Below are 27,754 nucleotides of genomic sequence, written 5' to 3'. Positions count from 1 at the left end.
CGGTACTGGAGGTTTCTGGAGCTTTGGTGAGAGCTTTCTGGAGCTTTCTGGAGGCGCTGGAACGCTCTCTGGAGGAGTCTAGAGCTTTCTGGAGGTTTCTGGAGGCGCTGGAACAGGCCCTTGGTTTGTTTGGTTTTGCATTTAGATATTTTACATTTTTCAAAGTGGAAAACAAGTTTAGTTAACCATGAGCAAAACCAGAGATTTGTCTAATCTGCCTCTCTGCATTACAGCCTCTCTGCATCAGTAATATCAGAGCTGAATCATGAGGTCTGCTCGGTTAACCAAAACTATTGGAAAAATACACTAAGAAGCATTCTGGTCCATTGCATGATCTGATTACAACAGCAACAGCTACATCTCTGGTCTAGGGGTCAGTTCCTTGCAGACTCAGCCTGCCATCAGCCCTTGGTTTGATTCCTTCCCGTCTCATGCACATTGCACGTGGCCGTGGCATCTCGCTGCTGCCTGGTCGCGTGGGTATAGGCAAGGTAGTGTGAGAATTCAGATTAGCAATTGTTGGTACACTGAATATGCTACTTAATGGAAATGGCATTATGAAAAAGTTCATCGTTTTATAAGCGAATGTCATATGCAGCAGCCTAATTGTTGGTATTGGTTATCACCATTCACCAGTCACCACTACCTATATGAATTTAATTAGGGCTCAGTTATCATGCTGCTGTGTGTCTGAGGCTAACATTTGCAGCACAGAGGGACAGGTACCCATATATTTTCCTTGGTGAAAACTGAAACCTATCTATCTGCTGTGGTTAACCAAGTGTGATGTTTTGGATGATAAGATGTGTAATATTACATATTGCTATTTTTCTTCTTTCAGATAATGGCTCAACCACAAGGTGTACCTGACCGCCAATACCTGCTAAGGGTATTTCAAAGGTATTGCTTTATCTAGTAGCTGCTGTTATGGCGTTGTTTCAAGGACAGTGATTGTACATATACATATTTGAGAAAGTTATCAAGTGTAGTTCTAGAAGTGAAATGTGTATTCCTTCTTTTTCTTTTCTTTTTGCTCTTTCTATTTGTACTCTTAATACAAAGTACACCTGACCAAGAACACCAAAGGACCACAATACTTGAAGCTTTTTTTCACCAAATATTTATTGTGCTGGCCTACATCTTATGCAGGTCATTTTCTGGTGACCTAGCTATTTCCAATCCATTATCCATCATTGATTTTGCACCCACACTAAGTGACTGAAGTGATCAGGCCCATCCCATTGTTCATTTTTAAGTTAAAGCATTACAGATTGTGAACTGCGAAGATTGCTATGCTTTGCTGAAGCCAACCCTGGTAGCTTGTCATTGGGTTTGTAGTTCTGACTGGTACAATTACAAAGCATGAATGTTGTAGTCAGATTGTTTTATTTATGGTGAAGTCAACTAAATGTTTGCTGTCAGCTAAAGGAATCATTTACTAACTTGAAATGTTTCTAACTGTTGACTGTTTTTTTCAATATCAAGCAGTTTGTGAGTTTTTCTTCCATTATTCTGCTCATTATATTTGATAACCATTATTTCCCAGAAAAAGGCAATACAAGCAGTGTTTTTATATCAGCACATGCTTCTATTTTCTTGGAACACCTTCAATTTGTTTTGACATCTGACTTTTGATGCTAGGTGTTCCAGTAAAAATCATGCTTGGAAGCCATAAGCCTGTGATTATACATGCTGTGATTTTGCAGTGTTGACAAAGACAGAAGCGGGCACATTTCATCCGTCGAGCTAGCCTCAGCGCTGTCCAATGGAACCTGGCAGCCGTTCAACCCGGAGACTGTTCGACTCATGATAGGTAGGACAGTGCGGCCCCGGTCGGTGGGCAGACGGCCACCGCTCGCGTCCCCTCCGCCCGCCCGCCCGCGCATGTCTCCCCGTGGCCGGCACCAGCACCTCTGACGCCGTGCCGCGCCCTTGCAGTGTCGATACTGACCGCAGCGGCACCATATCTGCCCACGAACTGCAGCGCGCCCTCTCCAATGGCACGTGGAACCCCTTCAACCCGGAAACCGTGCGCATCATGATCGGTAAATGAGGCCTGCCTCCCCAATATCTCGCCGCGCCGACCGCTGGCCGCTCCCCGTGTGCGTGGTTCCAGAGATGGGCTGGGCCTGGAACACACGAATGTAAAAGTCCGCAGCTGTGCCGCCGGCCTGCCGTGCCTGCCGGAACGTACGCCATGAGCAGCGTTTTCATGCCTTTGTGTGATGTTCCGCGCATATGTTCTGCTTTTTGCTACCGTGTAGTTGGCATCATTGATCTGACATGGTTTGGCTTTAGTCCGTGATGGTCAGGATTTAGGAATCAGGATGTTGGTGCCTTTTTGCCATTTAGTCTGGTGTTGGTTGCTTGTATGCAAGAAGGTGGGAACTATAGTTGTTCCCAGTCCCGATGCTATTGTGTCGCGCCGCGGAAACCAGAGGCGCACTGACCCCATCACCCATCTTGTGAATGCTTTATTGGCACCTGTGACGCGGTCTTGTTGGTTCATGATGGCTGACCTCCTTCTGGGGCTCAAAATCCGTGATGCCACGAGTACGACAAACAAGGCAGCCCACAGCTCACTAGACGCGCCCTAAGCGTATTGTCGCCAGACGCTGCCGCGTGCCCGCCAGCCTCACCGCAGCCCCCGCTCACGTCGACAGGCATGTTCGACCGCAACTCGTCGGGACAGATCGACTTTGACGAGTTCGCCGCGCTCTGGAAGTACGTCACCGACTGGCAGGGCTGCTTCAGGAGCTTCGATCGCGACGGCTCGGGAAACATCGACCGCAACGAGCTGCGCAACGCGCTCACCACGTTCGGTTACCGGCTGAGCGAGCCCTTCATCGGCATACTGATGCGCCGCTTCGACCGCAGCGGCAAGGGCGTCATCCTGTTTGACGACTTCATCCAGTGCTGCGTGGTGCTGCACGTGAGTCGCCGGACGCCGGACGGACCGCTGGCCAACCGCCGGCCGCAGTGCGCGACGGAACCTGGGGCCCAGCGGATCACCGCTCAATGCCATGTTGATGTGACTTGAGTGGGTGCTTAACCGTAAATTAATACCTATTATTGCTAGTACGTAGATTTAGAGCAAGCGGTACATACATATGACAATCTAAGCTGAATGTGATACCACCCAACGCCATCTTTGCATGTTCTCTTTGCAAGTAATTTGATTTTAGGTAACTTTTATCGTTGGGTCCCTCTGACTCGACCTCTTCGGTTACTCAGACCTTGACGGTTACTCTCACTTTGACGGACGCGACCCGCCGAAGCCGCCTGACCCGTCTGACCCGCTGACCCCTTCTGTCCGTCTGCCCAGTCTGTCAGTCTGACCGGCTACCCCTGGCGTCTCTCCGTCTGTCATTCTGACCCCGTCTGTCCTTTTTCAGTCTGACCCTCAGGATCTGACCCCGTCTGTCCATCTGTCCGTCTGTCATTCTGCCCCTTAATCTGTCCATCTGTCATTCTGCCCAGTCTTTCCGTCTGTCCGTCTGATCCGTCTGACCCGTCTGTCCGTCTGTCACTCTGCCCCGTATGTCCGTCTGCCCCGTCTGTCCGTCTGACCGTTCGGTGCTGCCCCGTCTGACCATCTGTCCGTCTGCCCCGTCTGTCACTCTGTCCCGTATGTCCGTCTGACCGTTCGGCGCTGCCCGGCAGACGCTGACGTCGGCCTTCCGTCAGCACGACACCGACATGGACGGCGTCATCACCATCCAGTACGAGCAGTTCCTCACCATGGTGCTCAGCCTCAAACTGTGAGCCCGCTCTCTGCCGGGCCAGCTACGCGGTCCGACCGCCGCGCGCGGCCCTCCGCCGGAACGTCCGGCACTCGCCTGACCCACTGCCAGGCCAGAGGGCGGTCACGGCGCGGCTACGACCCACTGCCAGGACAGAGGGCGGTCACGGCGCGGCTGCGACCCACTGCCAGGCCGGAGGGCGGTCACGGCGCGGCTGTGGGGCACGTGGCGGCGTGGCGCGGTATCTGCGCGGCCCGTGGTGGGGACTACTGAACCTGCAGCGCCGTGTGCGGGGTGACGAGGACGGAGGTACGCGGAGAGGCTGGCGTTTGGTAAACGCGTCCCGGGGTTTCTTACTGAGACTTGTCGTGTCGATGTGCGCCTGTTCTAAATGTGACTGGGCGGTCCATATGGCCTTATTAACGCGGGTGTCAGCATCAGCTGCCATCCGCAGACTGTTAATCTTCGGTGTGATTGTGTTGGATGTTATTGAGCCTTTCTGCCATTCCAGTATACAATATGCAATGTGCATGCTTCGGTGCTTTGATATATTATGTGTGCCAATAGCCTTTGATAATTACTATTTAATCCGTCCTCCAGCTGATGGCGGATCACTTACCGCTTAAGCATTAAGCGGTTGAAAAAGATGGTTGTCATTAAAACGGTAAGCCTGTCATCCGTGCCAGGCAAGAGCGATTGAGCTTTGTCGTCAACGAATGCTGAGTGACTACGCGGTCCGCGGCCATTTCAGGGGTGACGGCCCACTCACAGCTGTCGTACAGCGTCTGAGTCCCCGCAGTCGGGACGCCTCCCATGTTGTGTGTATTTAGGTGTGTGCCATTCGATACTGCGGGGTCGAGTGGTCACACCTTTCAATCTCCCCTTACACGACCGTAATCCATTGCTGCCGCCCGAGTCTGAGGTAGGACACGCAAACGCATCTTCTCAGTGCGTCTGGCCTCTCCAGTTCAATCGCGCCTCCTATTTGGTTTGCTTTCTCGTATATGGCAGGTTTTCATACCTGCGGTAAATGTCTATATTTCTGATGAATGTTGCAATACAAAATGACCGTGCAGCGTTTCGTGACCGGGGTCGGCCTATGCCGGCGCGTCGGCGCGGGTCACGAAGTCCCGTTGGCGGTGGGTCTGCCCGCCTTCTTGAGGAGCTTCTCTCGGACGACAACGTAGAGCTGCTGGCAGGCGGTGACCAGGGAGCGCACCGACGAGTTCAGCGCTGCAGCAGACACCAGACCCTCCGAGTATAGGCAGCTCACCTACCGGGGACAGTGGGAGGGTCAGACAGCTCACCTACCGGGGACAGTGGGAGGGTCAGACAGCTCACCTACCGGGGACAGTGGGAGGGTCAGACAGCTCACCTGGCGGGGACAGTAGGAGGGTCAGACAGCTCACCTACCGGGGACAGTAGGAGGGTCAGACTCAGACGACAGCTCACCTGGCGGGGACAGTGGGTCAGGCAGCTCACCTACCGGGGATAGTGGGTCAGGCAGCTCACCTGGCGGGGACAGTGGGAGGGTCAGGCAGCTCACCTACCGGGGACAGCGGGAGGGTCAGACAGCTCACCTACCGGGGACAGCGGGAGGGTCAGGCAGCTCACCTACCGGGGACAGTGGGAGGGTCAGGCAGCTCACCTACTGGGGACAGTGGGAGGGTCAGACAGCTCACCTGGCGGGGACAGTAGGAGGGTCAGACTCAGACGACAGCTCACCTGGCGGGGACAGTGGGAGGGTCAGGCAGCTCACCTACCGGGGACAGTGGGAGGGTCAGACAGCTCACCTGGCGGGGACAGTGGGAGGGTCAGGCAGCTCACCTACCGGGGACAGCGGGAGGGTCAGACAGCTCACCTACCGGGGACAGTGGGAGGGTCAGACAGCTCACCTGGCGGGGACAGTGGGAGGGTCAGACAGCTCACCTGGCGGGGACAGTGGGAGGGTCAGGCAGCTCACCTACCGGGGACAGCGGGAGGGTCAGACAGCTCATCTGGCGGGGACAGCGGGAGGGTCAGACAGCTCACCTACCGGGGACAGTGGGGGGTCAGACAGCTCACCTACCGGGGACAGTGGGGGGTCAGACAGCTCCCCTACCGGGGACAGTGGGGGGTCAGACAGCTCACCTACCGGGGACAGTGGGGGGGGGTCAGACAGCTCACCTACCGGGGACAGTGGGGGGGGGGGGTCAGACAGCTCACCTACCGGGGAGTGGGGGGTCAGACAGCTCACCTACCGGGGACAGTGGGAGGGTCAGACAGCTCACCTACCGGGGACAGTGGGAGGGTCAGACAGCTCACCTGGCGGGGACAGTGGGAGGGTCAGACAGGCGACAGCTCACCTACCGGGGACAGTAGGAGGGTCAGGCAGCTCACCTGGCGGGGACAGTAGGAGGGTCAGACAGCTCACCTGGCGGGGACAGTGGGAGGGTCAGGCAGCTCACCTGGCGGGGACAGTGGGAGGGTCAGACAGCTCACCTGCCGGGGACAGTAGGAGGGTCAGACAGCTCACCTGGCGGGGACAGTAGGAGGGTCAGACAGCTCACCTACCGGGGACAGTGGAGGGTCAGGCAGCTCACCTACCAGGGACAGTAGGTCAGGCAGCTCACCTACCGGGGACAGTGGGAGGGTCAGACAGCTCACCTACCGGGGACAGTGGGGGGTCAGACAGCTCACCTACCGGGGACAGTGGGAGGGTCAGGCAGCTCACCTACCGGGGACAGTGGGAGGGTCAGACAGCTCACCTGGCGGGGACAGTGGGAGGGTCAGACAGCTCACCTGGCGGGGACAGTGGGAGGGTCAGGCAGCTCACCTACCGGGGACAGCGGGAGGGTCAGACAGCTCATCTGGCGGGGACAGCGGGAGGGTCAGACAGCTCACCTACCGGGGACAGTGGGGGGTCAGACAGCTCACCTACCGGGGACAGTGGGGGGTCAGACAGCTCCCCTACCGGGGACAGTGGGGGGTCAGACAGCTCACCTACCGGGGACAGTGGGGGGGGGGGGTCAGACAGCTCACCTACCGGGGACAGTGGGGGGGGGGGGTCAGACAGCTCACCTACCGGGGAGTGGGGGGTCAGACAGCTCACCTACCGGGGACAGTGGGAGGGTCAGACAGCTCACCTACCGGGGACAGTGGGAGGGTCAGACAGCTCACCTGGCGGGGACAGTGGGAGGGTCAGACAGCTCACCTACCGGGGACAGTAGGAGGGTCAGGCAGCTCACCTGGCGGGGACAGTAGGAGGGTCAGACAGCTCACCTGGCGGGGACAGTGGGAGGGTCAGGCAGCTCACCTGGCGGGGACAGTGGGAGGGTCAGACAGCTCACCTACCGGGGACAGTAGGAGGGTCAGACAGCTCACCTGGCGGGGACAGTAGGAGGGTCAGACAGCTCACCTACCGGGGACAGTAGGAGGGTTAGGCAGCCCACCTGGCGGGGACAGTAGGAGGGTCAGGCAGCTCACCTACCGGGGACAGCGGGAGGGTCAGACAGCTCACCTGGCGGGGACAGCGGGAGGGTCAGACAGCTCACCTACCGGGGACAGTGGGAGGGTCAGACAGCTCACCTACCGGGGACAGTGGGGGGTCAGACAGCTCCCCTACCGGGGACAGTGGGAGGGTCAGACAGCTCACCTACCGGGGACAGTGGGGGGGGGGGGTCAGACAGCTCACCTACCGGGGACAGTAGGAGGGTCAGACAGCTCACCTACCGGGGACAGCGGGAGGGTCAGGCAGCTCACCTGGCGGGGACAGTGGAGGGTCAGGCAGCTCACCTACCGGGGACAGTAGGAGGGTCAGGCAGCTCACCTACCGGGGACAGTAGGGGGGTCAGACAGCTCACCTACCGGGGACAGTGGGAGGGTCAGACAGCTCACCTACCGGGGACAGTGGGAGGGTCAGACAGCTCACCTGGCGGGGACAGTGGGAGGGTCAGACAGCTCACCTACCGGGGACAGTAGGAGGGTCAGGCAGCTCACCTGGCGGGGACAGTAGGAGGGTCAGACAGCTCACCTGGCGGGGACAGTGGGAGGGTCAGGCAGCTCACCTGGCGGGGACAGTGGGAGGGTCAGGCAGCTCACCTACCGGGGACAGTGGTCAGTGGGGGGTCAGACAGCTCACCTACCGGGGACAGTAGGAGGGTCAGGCAGCTCATCTACCGGGGACAGTGGGAGGGTCAGACAGCTCACCTACCGGGGACAGTAGGAGGGTCAGACAGCTCACCTGGCGGGGACAGTTGGAGGGTCAGGCAGCTCACCTACCGGGGACAGTGGGAGGGTTAGACAGCTCACCTACCGGGGACAGTAGGAGGGTCAGACAGCTCACCTGGCGGGGACAGTTGGAGGGTCAGGCAGCTCACCTACCGGGGACAGTGGGAGGGTCAGACAGCTCACCTACCGGGGACAGTAGGAGGGTCAGACAGCTCACCTGGCGGGGACAGTTGGAGGGTCAGGCAGCTCACCTGGCGGGGACAGTAGGAGGGTCAGACAGCTCACCTGGCGGGGACAGTAGGAGGGTCAGACAGCTCACCTGGCGGGGACAGTGGGTCAGGCAGCTCACCTACCGGGGACAGTGGGGGGGTCAGACAGCTCACCTGGCGGGGACAGTAGGAGGGTCAGACAGCTCACCTACCGGGGACAGTAGGAGGGTTAGGCAGCTCACCTGGCGGGGACAGTAGGAGGGTTAGACAGCTCACCTACCGGGGACAGTAGGAGGGTCAGACAGCTCACCTGGCGGGGACAGTTGGAGGGTCAGGCAGCTCACCTACCGGGGACAGTGGGAGGGTCAGACAGCTCACCTACCGGGGACAGTAGGAGGGTCAGACAGCTCACCTGGCGGGGACAGTTGGAGGGTCAGGCAGCTCACCTGGCGGGGACAGTAGGAGGGTCAGACAGCTCACCTGGCGGGGACAGTGGGAGGGTCAGACAGCTCACCTACCGGGGACAGTAGGAGGGTCAGACAGCTCACCTGGCGGGGACAGTTGGAGGGTCAGGCAGCTCACCTGGCGGGGACAGTAGGAGGGTCAGACAGCTCACCTGGCGGGGACAGTGGGGGGTCGGACAGCTCACCTACCGGGGACAGTGGAGGGTCAGGCAGCTCACCTGGCGGGGACAGTGGAGGGTCAGGCAGCTCACCTGGCGGGGACAGTAGGAGGGTCAGACAGCTCACCTGGCGGGGACAGTGGGAGGGTCAGGCAGCTCACCTACCGGGGACAATAGGAGGGTCAGGCAGCTCACCTGGCGGGGACAGTGGAGGGTCAGGCAGCTCACCTGGCGGGGACAGTAGGAGGGTCAGACAGCTCACCTGGCGGGGACAGTGGGAGGGTCAGACAGCTCACCTACCGGGGACAGTGGGGGGTCAGACAGCTCACCTACCGGGGACAGTGGGGGGTCAGACAGCTCACCTACCGGGGACAGTGGGGGGTCAGACAGCTCACCTACCGGGGACAGTGGGGGGTCAGACAGCTCACCTGGCGGGGACAGTTGGAGGGTCAGACAGCTCATCTACCGGGGACAGTGGGAGGGTCAGACAGCTCACCTGGCGGGGACAGTAGGAGGGTCAGGCAGCTCACCTACCGGGGACAGTGGGAGGGTCAGACAGCTCATCTACCGGGGACAGTGGGAGGGTCAGACAGCTCATCTACCGGGGACAGTGGGAGGGTCAGGCAGCTCACCTGGCTGGGACAGTAGGAGGGTCAGGCAGCTCACCTACCGGGGACAGTGGGAGGGTCAGACAGCTCATCTACCGGGGACAGTGGGAGGGTCAGGCAGCTCACCTGGCTGGGACAGTAGGAGGGTCAGACAGCTCACCTGGCGGGGACAGTGGGGGGTCAGGCAGCTCACCTACCGGGGACAGTAGGAGGGTCAGACAGCTCACCTACCGGGGACAGTGGGGGGTCAGACAGCTCACGTACCGGGGACAGTAGGAGGGTCAGGCAGCTCACCTGGCGGGGACAGTAGGAGGGTCAGACAGCTCACCTGGCGGGGACAGTTGGAGGGTCAGGCAGCTCACCTACCGGGGCCAGTGGGAGGGTCAGACGGCTCACCTGCCGGGGACAGTGGGAGGGTCAGGCAGCTCACCTACCGGGGACAGTGGGAGGGTCAGACAGCTCACCTGGCGGGGACAGTAGGAGGGTCAGACAGCTCACCTACCGGGGACAGTAGGAGGGTCAGACAGCTCACCTGGCGGGGACAGTGGGAGGGTCAGACAGCTCACCTGGCGGGGACAGTGGGAGGGTCAGACAGCTCACCTACCGGGGACAGTAGGAGGGTCAGGCAGCTCACCTGGCGAGGACAGTGGGAGGGTCAGACAGCTCACCTGGCGGGTACAGTGTGCGGGGGGATGGGGTCAGCCCACCGAGTCGCGGTCGATTGCCCATTTAGTGGTAGCTGGCAGCACAACCGCTTGATTAAAGCTAGGTTAAAAATTAACAAGTGGCAATTATGTTCAGCTACACAAAGTCGCTAACAACGCCAGCAAATTGCCCTTGCCAATGGCAATTGCAAGTAGTTGATTGTATAATACTCATTTCCCAAATTACGACCAACCGTAAGCTGTCAGCTATATTTTAAAGGGTAAAATATGATGGCCTAGAATAAAAGAGCCTCCTAGCCTTAATAACCAACGAAACTGCGGCGGCGATAACGAGCCAGCCGGGGCGGACGAGAGGTCGACATTTGCCGTAACTGGACTCGGCACAGGCACCCAACAAATGTACAGACACCTGACACTAGCTGATCGACACCCAAACACCTAAACATACCTATAACACCTGCTGAAGAGACACCCAAACACCTGCTTACCATACATCTACAAAAAGAATCGTTCAATAACTTTTTGGATGAATCTAGACATCTGTTTACCTAGGCATACAGAGGTATATGGCTGAATCAAACGTAAGTCGTTCCTTTTTTCTTTTCTTTTTTGATTCTCTGAATCAAAAGGAACCGATTCGCCTTTTTTTGGAATCGAACGGTGATTGAATCGCAAAAAAAATCAGATGAATTAACCCTCGCCCATGTAGGGGGGGGGTTGGTGCAACCCCCCCCTGAGGTTTTTCGGAAATAGTGCAAAAACGGCGGCGCGCAGCGCCGCCAAATTTTGGGTACCTTATGGGGCAAATCTTGCGCATCTTTTGATAAAAAAAATTTGACCGGGTCATGTCAGGTCACGGAGTTATGACGTCACAAAGGGAACAGCCTCCGGCCGGATTTTCACAAACTGAGTGCCAACGCCCGAGGTTTCCTGCCGGTGGTACGGACATCGGTTGATGGATCGTGATGAAACTTCCCATGCATGTTGGGGCAAGTATTGGCTATCATATGGTATAAGAAACTTGACCGGGTCAGGTCAGGTCACGGAGCTATGACGTCACAAGAGGAACAGCGTCCGGTACTATTTTTGAAAAGCGCCCGAACCACTATTTTGCTAATTCTTGTCACCTCAATGGGAATATGCAGCAATATTAGCTTCTATAGGGAGCAAATGGACCTTCCAAATCCAAAAATACAATCAGATTTCAAAAATTTAAAGTTTGATTTTTCGAATTTCTGCCGCCGACTGTGACCTTGCCGACTTCCGGCGCTCCCAACGCGCCATTTTTAGAGCTAGGGAAACGAAATACATACCAAACGATAGAGAATTGATCAAGGAACACGATAGTGAAGGTTTCAAGTCGATATCACCCACCGTTTTGCCGCAATCGCCGCGGAAATTTGAAAAAAGTCTATTTTTCCGAAAATTTGACCTTTGACCGGTCAAAAGTAGGTCAAATGTTGACCTAGGACCAAAAAATATACCACCAATCGCGAGATCTCGGCGAGAGCAATCCGTTGGTCTTTTCCGCTAAGCTCTACGACGCTCCGTTTTCAAACGCCAAGGGGGGGTCGCACCAACCCCCCCCCCTGCATGGGCGAAGGTGGCAGATCGCCGTTTACGGGCGAGGGTTAATGACTGAATCGATCCAAAAAAGGCGAATCAATAACCACTAACCAGTCTGCAACCAACATCTGCTGGACAGACACCCAAACATCTGCTGGACAGACACCTGACACCCGCTGACCAGACACCTGACACCCGCTGACCAGACACCTGACACCTGCTGGACAGACACCTGACACCCGCTGACCAGACACCTGACACCCGCTGAACAGACACCTGACACCCGCTGACCAGACACCTGACACCCGCTGACCAGACACCTGACACCCGCTGACCAGACACCTGACACCCGCTGACCAGACACCTGACATCTGCTGGACAGACACCCAAACATCTGCTGGACAGACACCTGACACCCGCTGACCAGACACCTGACACCCGATGACCAGACACCTGACACCCTCTGACCAGACACCTGACACCCGCTGACCGACGCCCACCTGCTGCAGCTGGGTCAGGTAGCCGACGGTGACGTGGCTGAACTGGCCGCCATCCGGCTCCGGGTCGGCCGGCGGCGCCGGGTCACCGCCATCCGGGTCCATCAGGTCGGCGCCGCCGCTGTGCCGCTGGGGACACAACCGGTCCGTGAGCTCGGGCTGAGCTCGGGCCGTCTGGTCAGCGAGCTCGGGCTGGGCTCGGGCTGTCCGGTCAGTGAGCTCGGGCTGAGCTCGGGCCGTCGGTCAGTGAACATCGTCCGGTCCGTGAGCTCGGGCTGAGCTCGGGCTGAGCTCGGGCTGAGCTCGGGCTGAGCTCGGGCTGAGCTCGGGCCGTCGGTCAGTGAACACCGTCCGGTGTCACTGAGCTCGGGCTGAGCTCGGGCCGTCGGTCAGTGAGCTCGGGCTGAGCTCGGACCGTCTGGTCAGCGAGCTCGGGCTGAGCTCAGGCTGTCCGGTCCGTGAGCTCGGGCCGTCGGTCAGTGAGCTCGGGCTGAGCTGGGGCTGAGCTCGGGCTGAGCTCGGGCCGTCGGTCAGCGAGCTCGAGCTGAGCTCGGGCTGTCGGTCAGTGAACACCGTCCGGTGTCACTGAGCTCGGGCTGAGCTCGGGCCGTCCGGTCGGCGAGCTCGGACCGCCCATCCGCCGACCGAGCGCAGCCAGTATTGACAAACAGCACAGCACTGGTGCCTTTTGTACGTATCACAAATTTACACATAAAAAAGCGTTACAAATAATACAAACCGAGAGCGTTAATACCATAAGTATTATAGTGTTATTGTTACCGTAATAAACTTTGTGTTTTCCTCCCCTTCCCGGTAACATTTTAGGCTTAAACTGATGAAATGGAATAACTTCCGGTGTTTGCATTAATTTAGTCTACAGGGTGGGGCAGCATAATCGGGAATGCTTTTTGGGCTCTGATCATGAGTAGGCATGGCATTATTTTTATAAATTATATTATGGCAATGAAACGCCCAAAAGTTGTGCATCATCTGACATGACTACATCCATGAGCATGCAACTTCCTGGAAAAGAGCAGCAAAATAGTTCGACGGTGCTCCAAGTGCTTTGCGCGCGCCCATAGACACTAATGTTAAACAAGTAAAACAAGAACATTTTGTTTAAAACCCTGCAATTCCACGTAAAGGTTGCTGGGCAGGTCAACGTGTTATCACGGACGATAAGGATTGTGTGGGGATACTTAGGACAACAGGTTAACGTAATCGTCGTAAAATAACTCTTAGCAGAGGACATACAAGATGACTCACTTGAATATAAGGAAGAAGCACTTGAGCATATTAAAAAGAAACAATGTTCAAAACTTCAGCGACAAAAAATCTTATCACCGACTGGAATACGATAAAAAAGAATGGCATGCCATATAGGGGATTGTATCGAGAATATTCCAGCGGTCATGCAAAGTAAACATCCTGTTGGGGTGATGGACCTATGGGTGGTCTTCAAGGGAGGTGCACGTGGTGCACCCTACTTCATCGAGCCCGGATAAAATGAGCACCTCTGGTAAATACAACCGCACTCTGGCAGACCCACGTGGAGCCGTCGGAAGAGAGGATCACTGACGGTCCAAATCACGTCTTACGAGGACTCTGTCCGTGCTGGTACTGCAGTGAGGACGACATGTTATTGTGTAGGGCACCTCCACCTGAGATGAACCAAAAACTTCTGGTCCTTCAACTCCGCCGATTTAAATCCGACCAAATTATTTACATGGAGCGTTTTTTGGTAGAAGTTTAATGAACAACTTATCATCAGTAAAAACAGTATTCAGTGCAAGGTACAAAGCTGATGGGCGATCATGGACAAGCAGGAGGTTGCACGTGCATGCGCGTGCTTTTGGACCCGCCTTGAGAAGGTCATCGACGCCGAGGGCGGTCAAATAGGATGAGGGATAGGTAAAAGGTGACCGATTGATAGGATGTTGCTAAAATAGTGCTTGGAGCTATATTTTTAGATTCATGACCAAATAATCCCGTTTGATATTTATTCCCGATTATGCTGCCCCACCCTGTAGTCTCTTTAACCCGCGCACCGACGGGGGGGGGCGGATATCCGCCCCCCCTGAGGTTTTTCGCGAATAGCGGGAAAACCGCGGCGCGTAGCGCCGCGAAATTTGGTATGACTATTCCCCTATCAATTTTACACATGGTGTGCAAGTTTAAACCTCCTACCTTTCAAGGTCAGGTCACCAGGTCACTTTGAATGACCCAACCTCAAGTCACTTTTTTGCAACTTTGTCACCGTGCCAGAGCTACAGTAGATGTCGGAGGCCTTTGAAAGTCGCAGGATGTTATTAGGTCATTAGTAGCTACAATTTGTATATCTCGGAATTTTGATATCGGTGACCTAAGGTCAGGTCAATTTCGCGACCTCCCCATTATAAGTCAATGGGGGAAAAATCAACTCCCTGTTTTTACCACTAAAACGGGTCGGAATGGCCCCATATACCATACATGACTTCATATACGATCAACCTTCATTACCTTGAGGTCTGTTTTGCTGTTGGGCAGCTGTGAGGTCATGTGACGTCATCAAAGGTCACCAAAGGTTTTTGGCCAATAACTCCGTACAGGAACAAGATACAGACGCGTGGATGGTCTCATTGTGTTCAGCTCGTCAAGACGCATCGAATGATATACATGATGACCTCGAGGTCACGTGACCTGAGGTCAACCTTTGACCTTGACCTTTCGAGGTCAACATATATATCATTCGATGCGGATTGACGAGAGGATCACGATGATGCCCTTAGTCTGTTCCTATCTTGACTAATTCGAAAGTTATTCGAGAAAAACTCTCTCCATATTTAGCGCCGCCATTTTGACTTTTTCGACCCCTGTGAAGTCATCTTTGACCTGACCTGAAAATGACCTTAGTAAAAATTGTAGATCTTGACCGTGCGTATCCGATGCCGTTTACCGCTTGTCGCTATCTTGCTTCGTTCTCGAGATCTCAGGGGGGGGCGGTCATCCGCCCCCCCCCCCCCCCCCGTCGGTACTAAGTTGGCGCAGACCCCCGTCGGTGCGCGGGTTAACAATGGCAAGGAAGAAGGGCAACGTAAGCTCGGTCCCGTTCTTAAGCTACCGTCAACGCTACCCTAAGAGAAGCGGACCGCCCACCCACCAGGGGGACCACCAACCCACCAGGGCGGACCGCTCACTCACCAGTGGGACCACTCACCCACCCACCAGACCGGACCACCAACCCACCAGGGCGGACCACCAACCCACCAGGGCGGACCACGCACTCACCAGGGCGGCGGCCGTCACCAGGTCGTACATGGGCACGTTGGCGTCGGCCAGCGCGGCGCCGGCGGCGGTGATGGCCGCCGCCAGCGCGCCGCCGTCGTCCTGCAGCACGTGCACGAACACGTCCACGCTCGACTTGGGAAACTCGTGCTGCGGGGCGTGAGGCGGGAGGGGAGGCGGCGTCAGGGCGCGGCCAGCCCATTCATAGACACGTGTCTGGCGACAACTCAACTGTCGTAAAACAGTGCTCGATCATCACGGTAACAAAGATGTCACAAAGTCGAAATGGAAAGACCATGGGAAAACATGATATAGACATGATATGGTAATACGGGACAAACACTTCCTATCCACGCATTGAAAAATCACTGCACTCGCAATTATCTAATCGAATCGACTCATTCAGAGAATTTGTTATAAGTAGGTGGGTTCAACGGCCGATCTGAGCGAAACGGATCTAACAAAAAGGATCTATCGGATCTAACACCATTGTAAACCAGGGCTGTGGAGTCTGAGTCGGTCAGAACTAACAGTTCTGATCGGAGTCTGTCGGAGTTGATAGTTCTGACCGGAGTCGGAGTAGTTGATTTTTTAAAGCCGGACTCGGAATCGGAGTCACCGAAAATGCATCGACCCCGCAGCCGTCCTGTGAGTTGGGCTGCGGCAGTGCAGCGCGCCGCGGCGCGGCTCTGGCGGTCAGCACCGGTCGACCGGAGCGCCACCAGACAGCGCCCGAGCCGGACACCAGACACCACCAGACAGACGGAGCGCTCACCAGACAGACGGCCGGCTCGGACACCAGACACCACCAGACAGACGGAGCGCTCACCAGACAGACGGCCGAGCCGGACACCAGACACCACCAGACAGACGGAGCGCTCACCAGACAGACGGCCGAGCCGGACACCAGACACCACCAGACAGACGGAGCGCTCACCAGACAGACGGCCGAGCCGGACACCAGACACCACCAGACAGACGGAGCGCTCACCAGACAGACGGCCGAGCCGGACACCAGACACCACCAGACAGACGGAGCGCTCACCAGACAGACGGCCGAGCCGGACACCAGACACCACCAGACAGACGGAGCGCTCACCAGACAGACGGCCGGCCGGAGCGCCACCAGACAGCGCCCGAGCCGGACACCAGACACCACCAGACAGACGGAGCGCTCACCAGACAGACGGCCGGCTCGACAGCGGTGCGCAGCGTCTGACTCAGCTCGCGCTGCTGGTCGTCGGGCAGGTGACCGCGCCGGCGCCGACCCGCGAACGGCGCGAAGCGCAGCTCGCAGCTGAGCTGTCCGCTGGTGCTGAACTCGGAGCGGCGCGCCACCTCGCGAGGCCCGTACACGGCCGCCGACACCTTGGTGGCGCCCAGCTCCAGGTAGCACGAGCCCTGCGCGTGCAGCGTCGTGCCCAGCCGCACATCTGGTCCACACAGAAGAGGACATCGTCTCAGAGCGAGCTCAGTACAAACTCCTATTGCGCCAGTGTCTTCACTTTGTGGGGAAAGCGTGGCAGTCCCCCCCCCCCCCCCCCCGGACGGTCAAATGGACCTCTGGAAGAGACATATGAAGAGCTCTGAAGGCCTATCCAAGGTTAAAAAGGCTAAAATCGCCACATGATCTTATAGCAATTTTAACATCAGTGTAAAATGCTCAGAAATCGCAAAACATATCATCCTGTAAAATCATCACAAGCACTCTTACAAAGGTTTCATAAATGATAAAATATACATTCTAACTCCCATTACGCCGGTGTCACCCTCGCTCGGCGACAACTTCACTTGAGCCACCATGCCGACCTTGAACTGACCTTCACGGGACCCTTGACACCACCCAAAGGCATCTTTATTACATATCAAACATAACATAACATAACAAAACAAACATAACATAATAAACATCTTTGACATGATTGAGCGTTTATAATCACGAAGTCTGGAAACGTGCGGATAAAAGCGCTGACATGCGCCTGAGCGCCATCTCAAACTGGCATAGTCTTGCCAAACAGGTCTCAGGTCAAAGGTCATTGGGGGAGTACCCGATCCCCCTCCCATAAGAAACCCTCAGCGAACCTATCTGTTTTCTGGGAACCAAACGTTTGGTGGAACCAAATGCCCTTTCGACTATTATTGAGCTAGAGCCTCGCAAAAAAACCTCCCCTTTTTTCTGCAATAACTTCCAAACCGCTTGACGTATCAACGCCAAACTTTCAGTACCTTCGGCTGCATCAATTTGACAACTTGTGTCAAAATATGAACTTCGTAGCTACCATAGGTCGGTCGGAAATGACAGAGTGACGTTCGGCTGACGCAAAACATTTAACCACGGCAATCGCTCCCAAGAGCTCAGTTTTTAAGCTAGATCCAATTTCTTTGCATGAGTAGGTACAGGGTGTCCGAAAATTACCCGAATATTGTTAATTGGCGTATAACATAAGGCAAACATAATAACACTTTTTTCTTTCTGTCGTCCGATATAGTCAACTAGGCTAGCTATGAAATGGAAAATGCAGTAGACACGCTAGTTACAGGATTAGCCAACAATGGTGGAAAAATGCCAGCCGATTTCGGTTTCAGTTGTTACTGGTATCCCGAAACTGGTTGTAGGCTTGTTTTCTTTGACCTCTTGCCGGGGGATAATACGATCATTTTAGATTAAATTTACATCAAAGTGTTCCCAGGCCATGAGGCATTCTCCCCCAAAACAAGAATTTATGCCTACACCACTGTTGCGTTGTTTTTGACATCCGAAGTGGATAAGTTCCATGCCTGAACATGGCGCGACCTTTGGCTTCCAACAGATTTAGTTTTCAAAATAAACCCATTCATGGCCAGTTGGTTCACGGCATTCAATGTTTGTAAAACTATGTACAATATTACCGCAGTAGTACTTTGTGTTAACGGTCTTGTTTGGGGCATCATATGAAGCTGAATGAGTGCACCCTGGCTCAAATTGTCTCACACTTTGCTTTTCGACGGGTGCCTGGCCGTCTCCGCTGTAGGGACGTTGTCGCCATCTGACGTCCATACACGCCTTTTTGGGGCGATTCGAAAGACAAAATACCTTCGTTAGACCATAAGGTGTATTTCAATTTACTTTGTTGTTGCATATGTTATGTTTTTGGCTGAATTGTAGCGATTTGCGCTGCTTTTCCGGTAGTTTTGGCATATTTTTTTCAAGCGAGGGACCCCGAATTTCAAAATTTTGTCAAAGATAGTGGTTCAAAGTAGACTGGTGTTTGCAGCTAACCCTTATCTGTCGTTCAGCTTGTTTTTGGATAGATGGGTGGGCCGGGTGGCGTTTGTAGTCCATGATATGGCAAACAACCGATTGACAACTGGTGCATGGTCCTTTTTGGCCGCGTCCGGGCTTGTTGATCAGGTTACCTCTTGCTCTCTCTGGCTTCGCTCGCTGATACCTGCTTGCAGGTATAGCTGCGCTTTGCTCACTCCTACCTGCTTGCAGATGAGCTTCTGAAGCTCTCCAGCAAGAACCATGCCGAAAGTCTGTCTACACGATCCACCATGATTGCTTATTGGTGACTAAAGCTAAAAACGGAAAGGGGCTGTTACAGTTTACGTCCGTTACTGTCCGGTGAAGGAGCCCGCTGGGATACTGCGCGGGATTTGTATGGGAAATGTATTTAGGTCAATGGATGGCTGTGAATGAGAAATGAACTGGCGATTGGGGGAGATTGCTGTGATAATACGATGATTCACTACATACATGGCTGAGTGAACTTTAAGTTGATTTATTCCGCGAATTACGTCGAAATACGATTCAATGTAAAGTAACGCGACCGTTCTTGCTACAGGGCTACTCTTACCTGACTGTGGAAAATTGTTGACTCGAGTCATGACCGGCCACCAAAAGCACACAGTCTCCAAGCTCGATAGCTAAGGGATGTCTTGAAAAATTATGATACAGGGTGTCCAGAAAAAACGGATACTATTATTTTTTGCTGTAATTCCGAAAATAAACACCTTACATTTTAAAATGGCACATGCTTGTATTCGCAAAAATATGGCAAAACAGACAGCAGGCGCCACATGGCATATTAACTCTTTGGTTAGTCGCGGCAGCTCCTCAAAGTAGATAGGTACTCAATGTGAGCGGCCTTCCGGCGGATCAGCTCCAGCACTAGCAGTCTGCAGGTGACTGATGGTCATGTTGACCATCTCGGAGGGCAGACAGACAACTTTCCAACGACGCATTACAGTGCTCATGAGTTTTGCCAAATCTTGCACTATGAGCACACGAAGTTGGAACAAAATCGGCACGTGCGTTAATGAATGCGACTTAATTTTCGTAGTATCTTTTTTTTTCTGGACACCCTGTACTTGTATGTCATCAAAATCGAGCGCAATCGTACTTTTAGCCAGAAAGTAAATGTTCGGGTAATTCTGGGCCACCCTGTAGACTCACAATAGACTGCGCTAACAAACTGCTATCTTGCCCTTATCTACAAAGTACTCACATTTATTCTACACCAAACCGTGCTGATATTTTATGCCTAATCTGCTACATACAAAACAAGCATTGCTAACACTTACTGTTCCAAAATCAAATAACTTACAAAGTGGTCGAAGCTCATCTTTTCCCCTTCCATGTGAACGCCCAGCCCCGTACACTCGTGCTGTATTATCTTCTGGATCAACAAACTGATCATATGACACTGAGTTATCAGGACGTGGGTTTCTCTTGCTGTCTATGGGCATGGTCAGAGACTGGCCTCAATAATTGCTTCACTGGAGGAAGGAATCTGAAAAAGAAATGTGAACACAAGTGACCAGCTGAGCCAGAGTCAGGCTATTAACCCGCGCCCTGCTGGGGGGGGGGTGTTTGAACACCCCCCCTTGTGGTTTTTCGCGAATATCTCAAAAACGGCGGCGCGGAGCGCCGCCGTTTTTGGTACACCTTACCATACATCAATTCTACACATGTTGTGAAAATTTCAGACCAAGGTCATTCAAGGTCAGGTCACCAGGTCACTTGAAGTGACCTCACCTCATAAAAACTTTCAATGTCTGTCATAGCTACACCGAGTGACCGATCGCTTTGAAACTTACAGCGATTGCTAAGAGCAATAGCATGTACAAAATGTATATCTCAGAATTTTGATATCGATGACCTAAGGTCAGGTCAATTTTGTGACCTCCCCATTATAAGTCAATGGGAGAAAATTGAAATGCGCCTCTTTTGGATGAAAGACATTATAAACACTCCCAAACACCGAATTACAAGTGTTTTAGACACACTGAACTTGAAAATGGTGTCCGTGACCCTTGTTTATGCCCTGAGGTCATCTTAGGTCACGAATGGTATCTAACAGTTTTTCGCAAATAACTTTTGATAGAGGCATGCTAGAGCGATGAAAACGCCTTAGATGTGTTCAGCTCGACGATACGGATCGACTGATATGCAACATGACCCTTTCCGGTCAGGTCATGACCTTGACCTGAGGTCAAATTTTCAAGTTGACCTTTCAAGATCAAGTTATAGTTCATTCGATGCGTCTTGACGAGAGGAACACGATGCCGGTAAAAGTAAGCTCGTACAAGGCTTGGGTCAAAAGTTATTGCAGAAAAACTGTTTTCGAAAAAATCGGCTATTTTTGCAGTTTTTGCCCCCTGCAGGCAAAACCGTTGACGTTAGGTCAAATCTGAGAGAATTACTCAGAAAGGGCGTTAATAGGGCTATCGAATGCGCTTTTCCGCGGCGCTGTAGCTCTATTGGTTCTCGAGTTATGCGTTGGCTTCTTGGAAATTTTCGACATTCGACCTGGAAATCGGCGAAATTTTGCCTTCAATGACCTCTGGTGACCTGACCTTTGACCGGACCAAAAAATTGACCGAAGTGATTTCGTCATTATTTTTTACGCTCTTTCGAACGCCGCCTTCTGCGTATCGCTACGTGGCCCAGGAGCCGAGTTACAAGGGGGGGTGTTCAAACACCCCCCCCCCCCCCAGCAGGGCGTGGAAATCCAGGACCCCCAGCAGGGCGCGGGTTAACCCTATTCCGGGCGGGCTCTGAAAGCTTCGATTCTGGGCGGGGGCCTTTTCGGTCCCCCCCCCCTTCAGATCTCAAAAACTACACATCGCAGCGACAAATGACAAACGGTGTATGATAGGTCGTTTAAAGATCTACAACTTTTACATAAAACATTTTCAGGTCAGGTCAATATTGAGGTCACCAGAGGTCATCAACGATAAAATGTTTTGGAATTAGTTACCTATATAACTTTTAAACTAAGAAACATAGACATAAAATTGACACATTTTTTGTTGCTCTCGTCGAGGCGATGCGAAACAAGTATGCGATGACCTTCACAGGTCAATTTGAAATTTGACCCGAGGTCAAGGTCAGGTCATTCATCAATGAGGTTGTGGGGTATGGTCATGCTGCATACCAAACGACGCACCTTGACCAGGCGAGCAGTTTGGTACCACTTACAAGTCTTTAGCACCATCGTGTCGTGATTTATTGACAGAAAAACGATTTATGACGTCACATGACCTCAGATGACCTTTCCCGGTGCCCCTATCAATTAGCGGCACCAGGATCATCACCGATGAGATAATCTTCCATAATACTGAAAGAATTGAGTAGTTTTGACTCGTTTACACGAAGCAGGAGGCGTTTCAATATTTTCCCATAGGCTTGCAATGTAAAGGTCACGAGTCTGGCCTGACCTCAGGTCACAGATATAAAAATTCTGAGATATACAAATTGCACATACTGGTACCCTAACTAAAACCTGAAGAGAAGAAATTGATCCGTCAAAAACTCTAGCTCTGGCGTGATTGCAAACTTTTGTGAGGTGGGGTCACCAAACCGCCTCTGGTGACCTGACCTGACGGTCAGGTCAGGCCAAACATGGTCTCGGAAAAGAGGTCACAGGTCAAAGGTCATTTGGGTCAGGGTCATGAAATTTTCAGGGTAGGTGTACAATTGATCAATGCGAGGGTACTGAAAGTTTCGTCGCGATCGGCCGCTTTTTACGCGAGTTATTCGCGAAAAACCATGGGGGGGTCCATCCGACCCCCCCTACACATGCGAGGGTTAAATAACTGCTTAAAGGGACACTCCCACCTTAACATTAGTTTTGAGTTGAGATAGCCAAATTGGTGGCCATGGCCTGCAAATACCGGTTTGGGCACTCACAACATCGACAAATGCTTTAATTCGGAGATATGGAATTTCAAACTTGCAGTTTTCGGATTCTAAGGGGCTAGTGCATTGGTATGCCCCCTTAGAATTTGTGACGTCAGCGGAGATCTAACGATTTTTAAATCTTTTACTAAAACGTTTGGTAGCACGCGGTGGTATATGCTGCTTTGCGCGCAACAAATGCCGCACTTTCAAATAAAGTCGCTAGGAACAGCGGAGATCCCAAAAAGTAAACAAAAGTAAAAGTCTAATATCTTGAAAACCGGTGAATATTTTTCGATGAAATTTGGTAGATATTCGTTTTCGCTCTTTCTGAACCGAGCGACATCACTTTCGTGCCAATTCATTAACTTTTTTGAAGGTGGGAGGGTCCCTTTAAATAACAAAGTGAAGAATGCTGAATTGCACATTGCGGAGCAGAGTGTCAAGGCGAAGCATCAAAGCCTGACAGTAGGTATTCATCTTGCAGTCAGACTTGAAACTTGAGACTGGCTGTGTTAGCCTGTAAATTGGCCAAGACCCTGGTCTTCCAATTTCCATGCAATATGGATGAAATAAATTAAGCTTGATTAGTGATTACTATTGATTTCTTTAGAGTTTTGATATTTTTAAGTGCGATCACGAAGGCAGTGTAATTGCTCACTCCATAGCTAGCTCATAGCTGAAGCATCAAAGCCTGAGTTAATTTCCAAGCATGAACTGAAAAGAATTAGAACTGGATCAACTCAGCTCAGCTCAATCAGCTCAGCTCAGCTCGCTCAGCTCAGCTCAGCTCAGCTCGCTCAGCTCAGCTCAGCTCAGCTCAGCTCAGATCAGCTCAGCTCAAGCTCATTCAGCTCAGCTCAGATCAGCTCAGCTCAAGCTCATTCAGCTCAGCTCAGACAGCAGCTCAGCTCAATGCATTACTGAGCCGGCTCAGCTCACAGCTCAACAATTTGGCAAATTGTTGAGCCGGCTCATGAGCTGAGCTGATTTTTGAGCCGGCTCAACTGAGCTGATCACAAGTCTGAGTCCTGACCTGACCCGGCAACTTTTTTCTGTCAAAATGTGCGCAATGAATGTTTAGGAAAAGTCACCGAGTATGAGCTTTCAGTCTTGCGGCGTTTGGCAATGGCACAAGAAAAACCTGAAGTGGGACCAAGCGATGGGGGGGGGGCATTTTTTGCCCCCCCCCCTTTAGTTTTTTTTTATATATCTCGAGAACCGCTGCGTCGATCGCCACCATACTTTCAGTACCCTCCCGTGAATAGCTATTGCACATGACCAAACATTTTTCCAAAGGCTATGATAGGTTGGACGCTAATGACGTCAGAGTGACGTCATTTCTGCCATTTTCGACCCAAAAAAAGGTTTCGCGAGAAGAGCTGTCAGGTCTACAGCTTTAGAGATACAGAAAAATGTTTAATACATAAAAGGTGTAAAATTTAGAGAGCTACAAAACTGCAATCTCGGATTTTTGAAATTTTTGGATTTTGATCCCCCAAAAATAAAAATAGATTTTTTAAAATATAAAAGCCAAAAAATCCAAAAAGTTTTTTGAATTTCGAATAAACCGGAAGATATGTGATAGTCCCTACCACCTTCTATCTACATACCAAATTTGAGATCGATACCTCTTTTTTTGGCCAAGTTATAGTATAGCGAAAAAAACTTCAAAATTGATGACGTCAAATTTTCAAACTCAATTTTAGCAATTCTAGACCTTGTAGAGCAAAACAAAGACCACCATTAGACTCCCCGTGACGAGCTGCATCGAATCGATACCCATTTTATGCAAAAATATCAACTTTGAAATTTGACCTTTTTTTACCTGACCTTGACCTGACCTCCACCAAAAAGTGTCCTCAACCGTACTTGATGGTCTTAAAACCAACACCATTGAGTTGTAAATGAAAAAAATTGGCCATAAAACATGCATCGCACAACCTTAGTAAAGTTGGGTTCATGTGGTGACCCATGGTGACCTGACCTGTGACCTGACCTGGTATGACCAGTGACCTCTAATAGCAACATATGTACTAGACAACTGACGCCCTATCGCTGATTTTCGACAAAATGCGTTTTACTCGGTGTTATAGCGCTTTCCGTAGAAGCCCCGTGAACGGTGAAACATTTTATCTTTGACCTGACCTGTGATGTCATCGGAGACCCGAGGTCACTGAAATTTGGTTTCTTTCGACAAATTTGACAGAGCTATCGAACGCCGTTTGAATTTTCCGGATCTGTCCAGTAGATTCGGAGATACGGGGGGGGAGGAAAAAATGTCCCCCCCCCCCCACCGCGCGGAAGGTGGCCGGGAGGCCCACCGCCTGCCGGGTTAAAGGCCCCTCCCCCCGCCCAGAATAGGGTGAAGCTGCCTCAAGCTAGATCAGGCCCAATCAGGCATTCAGGCGAAAATCGAACCATCGAGTTCCCGCCTCTCCTTGGTTGGAAAAAAACAGGTGACACCTCGGCTGCTTTTACTATTACCCCTTTGGTGAACAGTTACTTGGAATACAAAAGGAAATGTTTGATTAACTGTCTAGATCTTACCTGTATCTTAACCACCCGAGAATTGTCCTCCATAACACATTAACTGTCCGCACATTATTCCACAGCAAAGACAGTCCCACTCCCCAATGCTTGCTGCTCTGGCGTTGTATACCTACTGACATCACAGGGGCGTCGCCACGGATTTTTTTATTGGGTTTTCCATTTTCCAGTCTTCATCTTGATGGGTAGGGGTGTTTTTAGCCAACTCCCGTTTTTTCATGTGTTGAGAAAAACATTGGCGTGCAGTGCCACGAAAGCAGCGGTATATCTGTACATCACTTTTGCATCGTGCATAAAATTCAGGCACAGGTCACCTGAGGTCAGGTCACAGTGTCATGTCAAGTTTGTTTTAATGCCTCTAAAAACTGCAATCTTGTCATTCCTATAGATAATCTCAAATAGTCTGAAATTTGGTGTAGGTAATGAATGGTACCAAGTACCAACAGTTCATGAATCTGGGATTTTATATCTGAGAAGTGAAGTCAGGCCAAATATGTGACCTCTCACCTCACCAACCATCATGATAAGTAAGATATGGGGAAAAAGCATGAATGCCCTCTGCTTTTAACAAATATGCTAAAAACACTAGGTACATATTTTTGTAGCCAAGGCACCTCTGCTCATTTTAGGGACAAGGTGCAGCTAATGACCAGTGGTGACTCAAATGGTAAGTCATTAGGTCATCAAAGGTTTCTAACAAGGCCGTATATAGGTTTCTAACACATTTTCGACAACTTTTGATAGAGATGCTGTAGAGCGATGACAGCACCTGGAGTGTGTTCAGCTCAGCAACACAGATTGATCCATATGCAGCAGGTTCTTTTCCAGTGAGACATGACCTTTACCTGATGTCAAGTTTTCTAGTTAAGTTTTTAAGTTCAAATTGTAGGCCTTGCGACGTGTTTCGACGAAACAAACACAATGGTGATGATATATATCATACACATTCACTGAATCATAGGCTGTGACTGAGTTGAGAGAGCCAAAATGGGGTCCCTGGCTTGTTCTTACCGGTTTGAGCACTCACAAGATCGAGAAATGCCTAAAGTAAAAAATATCTGGTTTCAAAGTTGCAGCACTTGGATTCAGAGGGGCTAATGCATTAAAATGCCTCGCCGTAGCTCTTATTCCTGTTTTACGGGTTGCTTAGGTAAAACATTTATTTACCATTGTAATGCTCAGGTATGCCTTCAGCCCCTGATCAAGGTAGAGCTTCACGGAAAAGCAGGGATGCTGCCCGTGATGAGAGAAAGCAGATGATGCCCATTGCCCAATTTCAAGGTCTTGGCCAGGTCATCTCAATCTTGGGTCAATGCCCAAAAGTAGGGAAAATTGGGACCTGCTTGAACTTTGTGAGCCATAGCCTGCTATTATCGGGGTCCGGAAAACAATTTCAATGTTAACTTTGAACAAAGATGATGGGCATACATTTGGGGTAGAACGGGTCGGGTCAGGTCAGGTCGACCAGCAAGCTTCCAGTGCCGGCCATCTAGAGTGACAACCACCACTGATAGCTTTAAAATATGTTACATAACCATCATAACTACTTCTTATGTTCAAACGGGTCCTAAACTCAACCCAGCTCCAAAAAATAACTACACAAGCCACACGTAGAAGCACAGAAGCTTTTTTTTATCAAACTTGAAAAAGTGAACTGCGCATTGTCACATGTGCGCCAAAACCGTAGATGTGCGCGATGCCATGGTGTGTCAAAAGTGGAAATAGCCGGTGCGCCGTCTGGCAACCCGGCAGCCCGCCGCCATAGGGAAATTCATGCTTTTTGTCGCTTTTTCGCTCCTTATGAGACGTCCATCAATTGAGCAGCAGATTGATATTCGCGAATATCAAACTAAAAATTCGATATTCGGACGGGGAACGCAATAACTCAAGAACCAGTGAACCGATTTTGATGAAAATGCCCTCATTCGATTCCTCGTTCCTTATTGCAGGTTGACAGCGATTTCCAGGTCACTAGGTCATGACCTTCAAGGTCAGGGTCAAGGTCAAAGGACGGGGAACGCTCTACAGCCTAAAGTTACCGTCCGATTGACTTGTAAATGGTCTCAATCGATTCCTCGACCCCGATTCCAGCTTGACAGCGATTTCCAGGTCACTAGGTCATGACCTTCAAGGTCAAGGTCAAGGTCAAAGGACGGGGAACGCTCTACAGCCTAAAGTTACCGTCCGATTGGCTTGTAAATGGTCTCAATCGATTCCTCGACCCCGATTCCAGGTTGACAGCGATTTTCAGGTCACTAGGTCATGACCTTCAAGGTCAAGGTCAAGGTCAAAGGACGGGGAACGCTCTACAGCCTAAAGTTACCGTCCGATTGGCTTGTAAAGGGTCTCAATCGATTCCTCGACCCCGATTCCAGGTTGACAGCGAGTTCCAGGTCACTAGGTCATGACCTTCAAGGTCAAGGTCAAGGTCAAAGGACGGGGAACGCTCTACAGCCTAAAGTTACCGTCCGATTGGCTTGTAAATGGTCTCAATCGATTCCCCGACCCCGATTCCAGCTTGACAGCGATTTCCAGGTCACTAGGTCATGACCTTCAAGGTCAAGGTCAAGGTCAAAGGACGGGGAACGCTCTGCAGCGTAAAGTTACCGTCCGATTGGCTTGTAAATGGTCTCAATCGATTCCTCGACCCCGATTCCAG

The 27,754-nt window shown here is 52.1% G+C and overlaps 2 protein-coding genes across 25 annotated transcripts; one reads left to right on the top strand and one right to left on the bottom strand.

Moving 5' to 3' along the window:
• On the top strand, nucleotides 1–4,818 carry LOC122372943 (programmed cell death protein 6-like). 15 transcript variants are annotated; one of them, XM_043351116.1, is made up of 5 exons: nucleotides 1–26; nucleotides 842–900; nucleotides 1,939–2,045; nucleotides 2,664–2,932; nucleotides 3,664–4,818. In XM_043351116.1, the coding sequence occupies exons 2-5, from the start codon at nucleotides 845–847 to the stop codon at nucleotides 3,763–3,765; spliced, it is 534 nt and encodes a 177-aa protein (XP_043207051.1). In that variant the 5' UTR covers nucleotides 1–26; nucleotides 842–844; the 3' UTR covers nucleotides 3,766–4,818. The 15 variants fall into 15 exon arrangements, with proteins under 15 accessions (XP_043207051.1, XP_043207553.1, XP_043207471.1 ...); XM_043351618.1 differs by lacking the exon at nucleotides 1,939–2,045 and adding an exon at nucleotides 1,707–1,813 and having other exon boundaries at nucleotides 6–26; XM_043351536.1 differs by lacking the exon at nucleotides 1,939–2,045 and adding an exon at nucleotides 1,707–1,813 and having other exon boundaries at nucleotides 18–123.
• LOC122372519 (exosome complex component MTR3-like) lies at nucleotides 4,762–26,830 on the bottom strand. Of its 10 annotated transcripts, none has more exons than XM_043350080.1 (6): nucleotides 26,764–26,830; nucleotides 19,970–20,155; nucleotides 16,563–16,816; nucleotides 15,387–15,533; nucleotides 12,123–12,248; nucleotides 4,762–5,016 (listed from the first exon to the last, which is right to left on the bottom strand). In XM_043350080.1, exons 2-6 carry the CDS (start codon nucleotides 20,109–20,111, stop codon nucleotides 4,864–4,866), a joined length of 822 nt encoding a protein of 273 aa, XP_043206015.1. In that variant the 5' UTR covers nucleotides 20,112–20,155; nucleotides 26,764–26,830; the 3' UTR covers nucleotides 4,762–4,863. The 10 variants fall into 10 exon arrangements, with proteins under 10 accessions (XP_043206015.1, XP_043206325.1, XP_043206102.1 ...); XM_043350390.1 differs by having other exon boundaries at nucleotides 26,778–26,825; XM_043350167.1 differs by having other exon boundaries at nucleotides 26,737–26,790.
• Nucleotides 26,831–27,754: the final 924 nt, after the last annotated feature.

This window comes from Amphibalanus amphitrite, unplaced genomic scaffold (genome assembly GCF_019059575.1).
Source record: "Amphibalanus amphitrite isolate SeventyFive unplaced genomic scaffold, NRLGWU_Aamphi_draft 000004F_arrow, whole genome shotgun sequence".
Lineage (NCBI taxonomy): Eukaryota > Metazoa > Arthropoda > Thecostraca > Balanomorpha > Balanidae > Amphibalanus > Amphibalanus amphitrite.
This window is presented reverse-complemented; position numbering and strand designations above follow the sequence as displayed.